General features: G+C 52.3%; 1 protein-coding gene across 1 annotated transcript in view; it reads right to left on the reverse strand.

Moving 5' to 3' along the window:
- Window positions 1-3,268: 3,268 nt before the first annotated feature.
- Setd1b (SET domain containing 1B) overlaps window positions 3,269-8,994 on the reverse strand; it is a 21,696-nt gene continuing 15,970 nt past the window's right edge. Inside the window, exons 12-16 of the mRNA XM_013023075.1 lie at window positions 8,670-8,906; window positions 7,317-7,448; window positions 7,103-7,222; window positions 6,888-7,025; window positions 3,269-5,772 (exon numbers count right to left, since the gene is read on the reverse strand). Coding sequence (XP_012878529.1) covers window positions 5,599-5,772; window positions 6,888-7,025; window positions 7,103-7,222; window positions 7,317-7,448; window positions 8,670-8,906 — 801 coding nt within the window. The 3' untranslated portion in view covers window positions 3,269-5,598. The remainder of the gene's footprint in view (window positions 5,773-6,887; window positions 7,026-7,102; window positions 7,223-7,316; window positions 7,449-8,669; window positions 8,907-8,994) is intronic.

The raw sequence follows: 8,994 nt of genomic DNA on the forward strand, positions 1-8,994 counted from the left end.
CTGGGTTCGATTCCTCAGCACCACATAAGCAGAAAAAGCCGGAAGTGGCGCTGTGGCTCAAGTGGTAGAGCGCTAGCCTTGAGCTGAGGGCTGAGGGACAGCGCCAGGCCAAGGGTTCAGGCCCCATGGCCGACAAAACAAACAAAACTGTATCCCTGGCCCCTTAGATTCAGCCCAATAGAATGAGACACCTCTTAAAACCCTCGGGGGGGGGTGAGTGTTTCTTTAAAATCACAAAGTTGGGGAGGGGCTAGAGGCATAAAGCCCCCTGGTAGAGCACAGGCAGCCTATGTATGGTATGGAAGAGGTCTTGGGTTCAACCCCAGAACTGCAAAATAACAGTAACAACAACAAGAATATTAGGAATTTATAAGCGGTGACAAATTTGATCTCTTACACCTGCTGTGTGTGTGTGTGTGTGTGTGTGTGTGTGTGTGTGTGTGTGTGTGTGTAGGGGGGGTTCACAAGTCCTAGGATTTGAATTCAGAACCTGGGCGCTGTCCCTAAGGTTTTTTACTCAAGGCTGGCACCCTACCCCTTCAGTCACAGCTCCACTTCTGGCATTTGGTGGTTCATTGGAGATAGTCTCAGACATTCCTGCACGGGATGGCTTTGAATCGCCATCCTCAGATCTGTTTCCTGAGTAGCTAGGATTACAGGCGTGAGCCACAGTGCCTGGCTTACTCTGTAAACCCTCCATGTTCTCCCAGAGCATGAGTCAATTCAGAACTAGGTGAATATCATTGTAAATAATAATAATAATTTGAATAATATTACAGGGGAAACAGGATTAAAATTTTTTTCCGCTTAGGGGGACAAAATCAGGGATTCTAAGGTCATGAACTTGAGAGATGAAAAGAATGTGGTAGGGAATGGAGAGGAATAGGTGCCAGGCTATGCAAAAATGCCTCCCTCGGTTCTCCCATGGTTTATGCAAAGAGAAATGCCATCTATAACCCAGGAGATTGCAAATCAGTGGCTGAGGACCAAATCTGGCTCACAGATGTATTTTAGTTTGTCTGTAGGGCTTCAGGCAAACACATCAATATTTTTAAAAGTTGGGCAGTTTCACATACATTTGAATGTATCTAGATTCCTAGATTTCTAGGAATTGTCTTGAAATAGGGCTGACCCTGGGCTGGCCTTCCTATGCCTCACAAGCTGCCCATGCTACGCAGTGTGTGTGTGTGTGTGTGTGTGTGCGCGTGCACGCACCTGCCCTCAGACTTAAACTTAGGGCCTGAATACTGTTTCTGAGCATTTGTACTTAAGGCAAGTGCTCTACCACTTGAGCCACAGTTCTACTTCGAGCTTTCAATGTTTAACTGGAGACAGGAGTCTCATAGACTTTCCTGCCCAGGCTGGCTTCAAATGTGATTCTCAGATCTCAGCCTTCCTAAGTAACTAGGATTACAGGTGTGAGCCACTGGTCCCTCGCTTCATGCTAAGCATCTTAAGTCTAGGCAGGGCACTCTCTTCTCAGCCAAACTGAGACAAGGGAGCCGACCTTCCAGCTCACACTCCTGGCTCCGAGACCTCTCCGTGCCTCAGCTGCATTTTTTGGATGGGGTGAGCAGTATAACCACACCTCCCAGAACTGCTGAGTTTCACATAAAAGATGCTTAAAACAATGGCTTTCTTCTCTTTATGAGAATATTCATTCTATAAGGTTTTTAGGTTTATTCACCACATCCTCACATAATGTTTAATATTGGCTGAGTGAGCTGGGCACTGGTAGATCACGCCAGAAATCCTAACTACTCCAGGGGCTGAGATCTGAGGATTGTGGTTCAAAGCCAACCTGGACAGGAAAGTCCATGAGACTCTTACCTCCAATGAACCACCAGAAAACAGGAAGTGGCATTATGGCTCAAGTGGTAGAGTTCTCACCTTGAGTGAAAGAGCTCAGGGTCAGTGCCCAGGTCCTGAGTTCATGATCCGATACCAACAAAAAAAAAAAAAAATTAAAAAATTGGCCAGATGAATCCATGAATGAATCACCAGGAGGTATTATTGTCTGCCTGTCTCTTGTCTCAGCCCAACACCCCTTTCTCTCTCCCATCAATCTGCAGGAGTGTTGTCTTTTTTGCCTGTATAGTTCTTACAACCAGACATTCACGGTGCAGCTCTCCCTGCCTTCATTCACTGCCATCAGATGCATGCCACGATCTACGCCACCATTTCCTTAGGACTCTTGGCTCAAGTCCTGACCGTGGAATGTCTGGGCCAAGGCTCGTGTGCATTTGAAGTGCTTGGGTGCTCATGTCTGATTTCTCACTGTGAAGTGCAGCAATTTGTGCTCCACTAATGATATCACACACTCAATCACAGCGGCTGTGCTGACACTTTTAATATTGAGGCAGCTTGATTGGGAGGAAGAGTATCTGGATGTAATCCACACATCTCCAATAAAGAGGGAAGTATAGCATCTTTCTAACCATATTGCTCTTTGTCGTCTTTTTTTTTTTTGGTCTGTCATGGGGCTTGAACTCGGGGCCTGGGCGCTGTCCCTCAGCTCTTCAGATCAAGGCTACTAGCGCTCTACCACTTGAGCCACAGCACCACTTCCGGTTTTCTGAGTGGTTTATTGGAGATAAGAGTCTCACAGAGTTTCCTGCCTGGGCTGGCTTTGAACCGCAATCCTCAGGTCTCAGCCTCCTGAGTAGCAAAGATTACAGGCGTGAGCCACTGATACTCGGCTGTCACACATTTTCGAACAGTCACTATTCCAAGTTCTTCTAATGACTGCAGTAGGCTACTTGATTCTGTAAAGCACTCAGTGCCTAACCTCTTAAGAAAAAAAAATGCATCTAAGACAACTTAAGCCTAGCTACTCAGGAGGCTGAGATCTGAGGATTGCAGTTCAAAGCCATCCAGGCAGGAATGTCCATTGAGACTCTTACCTCCAATCAATCACCAGAAAACTAGAAGTGGCACTGTGGCTCAAAGTGGTAGAGTGCTAGTCTTGAGCTCAGGGACCATACCCAGGCCCAGAGTTCAAGCTCCATGACAGAATAAAAAAGAAAAAAAAAAGCTGTGGAAGCGCCAGTCTGACTCTAATCTGGACTAGTTCAGAATGCAATCTTCACTCAGGTTCAAGGAGGGTCTGTGTGGAACCCGCCGCCCTATCTCCTGTTCCCAAGCCCCATCAGCCCTCACCACTGCCCCCTGGCGGGCAGGGTGCCGGCTCTCAGTGAAAAGAGAATGAGGATAGAGGGAGGGAGAGAGGAGAGCAAGAGAGACGGCGTATGCGTAAGAAAAGTCAGTGTATTTATGGATTGCTTTATAAAAGTTACTATAATACAATGGTACATAGTATTGAATTCACAAAAATATGAACAAATATTTACAGCAAGACACCACAACGGAACACTTCTCTTCAAAACAAGTTACATACGGATGACAGAGTCTATATGCACAAACAACCCTAAAATTTATGTTTTTCTTCTTTGCGGGGAAGGGAAGGGAAGGAAGAAAAAGAAGGAAAAAAAAAAAAAGAAGTAACCCCTCCTCAACATTTCTAAAGCATTTCATTTTCAATGGAAGCAGAGGCTTCGGGAAGGAAGATGGGCCAGCATGTACCTGCACTCCTGCAAACCATTCCCGGGGGAGACAGGGCCCAGCCCGGCACTCCAGTGTCAAGGTCAGCCAAGGTTAACTCGGCCCGCCCCCCCCCCCCGTGGGCGAGTGGGGGAGGTGGCGGCTCATCCCTGCTTGCTCCCTCTTTTTGTGGGGCGTGGGGAAGGACACAGGAGGAGATCGCATGGCACCAGCCCCTTGGGGGCTGCACAAGTAACTTAAATCTGTTGTGTCTACACACTACATCTCCTTGTGTGAAAAATAAATATTTCCTTGGTTGCACAATTAGGCAGAAAAAAAAAATTCACAAAAGGAAGAGAAGGTCGCTGCCGTGTCCAGGTTGCCCCTCCCCCTAGTCTTAAGCACCCGCCTCCTGACCTCCAGACCAGCGGGCAAAGTCTCCACCCCAGGGCCTGCGGTGAAAGAACATTTTTTTTTTTTAAAGAAAACACAACAAAACCACCAATGACCAAAGAAGAGAAAAATAAAATTCTTTGTACAGAATTTACATGATAACAAGCTTGACACAAGCTGAGGTACCAGAGGCTCGGGCCTGGCCCACCCGTGGTGGGCGGTGGACTGGGCAGGCGTGGCCCGTGCCCGCCCACCCACCAGGAGCCTCACTTCTTCATGAGGGCTCCGGACTGGACAGTCATGTTCCAGAAGTATTTACACGCCTGCTCTGCTCTTCTCTGGGGGGAGGGGACAGGGGACTTGTTTTTGTGTCTTTTTTTTTTTTTCTTTTCTTTTTTTGGAAGTACAAAGAAATGAGCAAAAAAAGTCTCCTCACTGTGTTTCCACAAGAAACAATGTTTCCGAGAAAAAGTCCTTTATGGCAGTCTATTTACAGAAGTTGGTTCTGAAACTTCAAAAATCTATTTTTTCCCTTCGTTTTGATTTTATACACATATTAGAAAAAAATTCATAGAAATAAACCCTGAAAAGGATGGGAAGTAAAGGAAAAAGGATAAAATGCCAAAAAAAAAAAAAAAAAAACCTGTCAAAGACTTAGATGTGAGTTTTAAAATCTTTTCCAAGATTTTTTTCCTTTCTCTGGGAGAAATAAATCTGCTCACTCTAGAAATAAATATGCTCTGGTCTCCGGGGCGGGGTGCTGGGGCCGAGGGGGTGCTGCGCAGGAGAAGATCATCAATGACAACAACAAAAAATGCCACGTGCGGAACAAACTGTCAGACAACCCGTAAGGTGGGGCTGGGGACCCGCCTGCCCCGAAGCCCCTCCCACTAGGAGGGCGGGGACAGCAGACACCCTACCCAGCGCCCCACCAGGCTGGGGACCTCACGAGGCTCCCTCATTGCTGGCATCCGAATGAGAAAGTAAACATTGAACCCCAGGATTTGGGGGTTGGACAGCTTGGCCGCAGGGTCAGCCTGGCAGGGCGGCATTGTGGTCCCCGGGGAAGGCTGGAGCTCTCCTCACTGCGCACGCGTGCAGGCAGAGAGGGGCCTTTTGGATACATAGTGTTCTGAGGTCACGGCCAGCCCCGCCCTGTGTCCCCGCACAGGGTCCTGGACCCCGGACTGACACATCCATGGTCACTCGGCAGCTTTGAACCCCCCACAGCCCCGCCCCCCCATTCTGTCTTCACATTTGCGGTTAAAATGTCTCTTCTTAGGACAAGGAAGAAAAGGAAAGAGAAGACAGAAGAACATAGCAGCATTCACGGGTAGGCTGAGGAGAGGACAGTCCAGAGAGGACAGGCGGATGAGGAGAGGAGACAGACGGACAGACAGTTACACACAAAGAAGACAAAGTTTGTGTTGAAGTTAAACAAAAGTCCTGAAAGAGACACAGGTGGAGAGACAGAAGCCCTTTCCCACTGCGGGGCTGGAGCTGCGGGCGGGTCCTGGGGTAGTGTGGGTGCCAGGCCCTGGCATGGCGGCTGGGAAAAGGGACAGCACCTGAAATGGGCAGGAGGTGGGGCCTGGCCGGGGAGAGGGGTCCTCCGGAGCCCCAGGCTGGCGCAGCTGACATCCTTCGCGTTTGGCACCCGGGATCCTAGTTGAGGGTCCCGCGGCAGTTCTCAGAGCCACAGAGGCAAGGAATCTTGACGTCCTCGATGGGGAACTTGTAGTCGTAGGTGATCTCCTCGTTGACGCTGATGTGCTGCTTGGAGTAGATCACAATCTTCTTCTGCGACTCCACTGTGATCACCTTGGCATAGCAGTTGGGCTGCAGGCAGAGGGGGCGGGGCGGGCAGTGAGCAGGGACCCCCACCCCCCTCCTTTCTGATATTCAATAAAAACCATGATAATGGTAACCGTTATATCTCAAAACTTATTCTACGTTTCGATTCCTAGTCCAGGCATCATTTCTGAGCTATAGACTAAGGGGTCAAAACACATGATCGCTGCCTATTTCGGTCAGTAAAGATTTGGGCACTTAGCCATTTCCACTTTCCCATTCATTTCCATCTCCTCTGGGTTGTTTTTTTGAGGGCTGGTCCTGGGGTTTGAACTCCAGGCCTGGGTACTGTCCCTGAGCCTCTCTGTGCTCAAGGCAAGCCTTCTACCACTTGAGCCACAGTACCACTTCTGGCTTTTTTTTTTTTGGTCGGTCATGGGGCTTAAACTCTGGGCCTGAGCGCTGTCCCTTAGCTCTTCAGCTCAAGGTGAGCGCTCTACCACTTGAGCTACAGTGCCACTTCTAGTTTTCTGGTGGTTCATTGAAGATAAGAGTTTCATGAGGGGGGCTGGGAAGGTGGCTCAGTGGTAGAGTGCTTGCCTTGCATGCCTGAGGCCCTGGGTTTGATTCCTCAGCACCACATAAACAAAAAGAAAAAAGCCGGAAGTGGCACTATGGCTCAAGTGGTAGAGCACTAGCCTTGAGCTGAGGGACAGCACCCAGGCCCAGAGTTCAGGCCCCACGACCGGACCCCCCCCCCCAAAAAAAAAAGAGTTTCATGGACTTTCCTGCCCGGGCTGGCTTTGAACATCAATCCTCAGATCTCAACCTCCTGAGTAGCTAGGATTACAGGCGTGAGCCACAGGCACTCGGCTTTCTGGCTTTTTCTGTATGTGGTACCCAGGAATGGAACCCAGGGCTTCATGCATGCTAGGCAAGCACTCTACCACTGAGCCACCTTCCCAGCCCCTCTGGGGCTGCTTTTGCTATAAGGGTGAAGTTAGTAACTTTGGAGGTCTGGAGTTACCTGTGCTCCTTTAGAAGAGAGGTCCAGCATCCCTGCTCAAGACCCAGAATCCACCACCCGCTGCACACCCGCCTGGGGAGTCATGAGTCATTATGCTCTGGGCAGAGGCTGCAGCCCTGCTGCGCCCCGCACTCACGTTGCAGCTGTGGTTGATGAACCGCGCAAAGTTGCCGCACTTGGTGGCATCGATGATGGTGTCGTGGTCCACCCGGAACATGTAGCTGCTGCCGATGCCCTCGTCCTCATAGCGCTTCTCCCGCATGTCCGCGATCACCTGGCCACAGGAGGATGTGAGCCAGGGCCGGACCCGAGATGCCCGGCCCCGCCCCGGGCCCCTGGGCAGCGCCTAACCTGTCGGATGTTCTGGCCCACATACTCGATGACCATCTCGTCGGCTGCAATGGGCTCCATGGCAAACAGGCCCCAGTCATGAATGTGGCTCTTGCAGAACTTGAGCTTTTTCTTCCGGAACTGGGGGGAGGGAGGGAAGGAAGGAAGGGGTGACACCGGCCTCAGGTCCAGCGTCCCCCACAACTGTCCCAGGGCAGGCTGTTGGGGTCCTCACCTTGAGCTGGTTGAACTTGAGCAGGTCACTGTCACAGCTGCCAGTGAAGGAGGACAGCAAGCGGCGCTGCTCCGACCGGCGCTCGGAGCCCGCGCGGGTGGAGGCGTGTGGCTGCGCAGGGATGCTCATGCCCTGCCCGGCACGGGACACGGGGTCAGACAGGCACAGGGGACGGGGTCAGAGGGGGACAGGGGACGGGGTCAGACGGGCACAGGGGATGGGGTCAGACGGGCACAGGGGACGGGGTCAGAGGGGGACAGAGGACAAGGTCAAAAAGGGAGATAGGACAAGGTCAGACAGAGAAAGAACAGAGTCAGACAGGGACAGAGGACAAGGTCAGACAGGGACCGAAGACACAAGGTCATACAGGGAGACAGAACAAGATCAGACAGAGACAGGATAAGGTCAGACAGGGACAGAAGGTGGGGCCAAACAGGGACAGAGGACAAGGTCACACACAGAGAGAACAGGGTCAGACAGGGACAGATGGGGTCAGAGAGGGACACAGATGACAAGGTCAGACAAGGTCAGGCTCAGAGGCCTGACTCCCCAGCCCCAGGCTCTCCCTGGCTGCCCCGAGGGGGAGGGGCCATGTGTTCAGGCTGCAGGCAGGGGAGGCCTCCAGCCCCTCATCTCCCCAACACAGCCCAGCCCCGGGGCCCATGGCACTTCCTGAATCTTTTCAAGCTGCTTCCTTCATGGCCACTGAAGTCCACCCCACCTTCAGTTCTGTCCTGGAACTGCAGGACTGCACCCCAATTCCATTTGCACCCCTGAACTCTGCACAGCAGCCACTGGGGGAGAAGGGGGCCTCAAAAGCCACAGGCCAAAGCCCCTGCCCCACATTTTCTCTGAAGACCCTCCCTCGGTTTGCCATCAAAAATATCAAATCCAGCATCACCCAATGAACTACCCCCAAACCGGGGGTGGAGCTGTGGCTCAAAGTGAGATGGCATTAGGCTTGAGCAAAAGAGCTCGGGCCCAGCACCCAGGCTCTAAGTCCAAACCCCACGGTGGAAAGAGAATAAATTAAACAAAAATAAAAATTCAAAAAAGGAAGGCACGAACAGGCCCATCCATCCCTATAATCCTGCAATCCTAGCTTCCAGGAGGCTGAAATCTGAGGACCGCAGTTCAAAGCCATCCCAGGGAATCAAATCTGGAGTCTTCTCTAATTGACCAGCAAAAATCCTGAAGTGGAGCTGTGGCCCAGGCGGTGGAGCGCCAGCCTTGGGAGAAAAAGCCCAGCAGGAGCCTGACTTTTCGAGCCCCAGTCCTGGCGGGCACCAGCACGCACGCGTGCACGCGCCCAGGCGCGGCGGCCGCTCTCCCGCCCCTCGGGGCGGCGCGTACCTGCGTGTCGGCGGGCGGCTCGTCGGTGCTGGCGCGGCTGCTGTTGAGGTACCTGAGCTTGTCCTTCTTGTCGATGGTGTAGAAGCCCTCGCTGCGCGCGCAGCCCGTCACGTGCTCGCGGATGCCATCGTCGCGCTTCTTCTTCTTGGCTGAAGAGAGGCTGGTGGGTGGGTGGAGGTCAAGGGCCACACGAGGTTCTCGGACCGCCGCTGCTAGACCCGGGGGCCCTTGGCCGGTCTCCGGCCCACAGGCGTCCCCCCCGCCCCACAACCGGCCTCCGGCCCACAGGCCCCCCCCACAGGCCGGCCTCCGGCCCACAGGCCTC

The sequence above is a fragment of the Dipodomys ordii genome, unplaced genomic scaffold (genome assembly GCF_000151885.1).
Source record: "Dipodomys ordii isolate 6190 unplaced genomic scaffold, Dord_2.0 Scaffold66, whole genome shotgun sequence".
Classification (NCBI taxonomy): Eukaryota; Metazoa; Chordata; class Mammalia; order Rodentia; family Heteromyidae; genus Dipodomys; species Dipodomys ordii.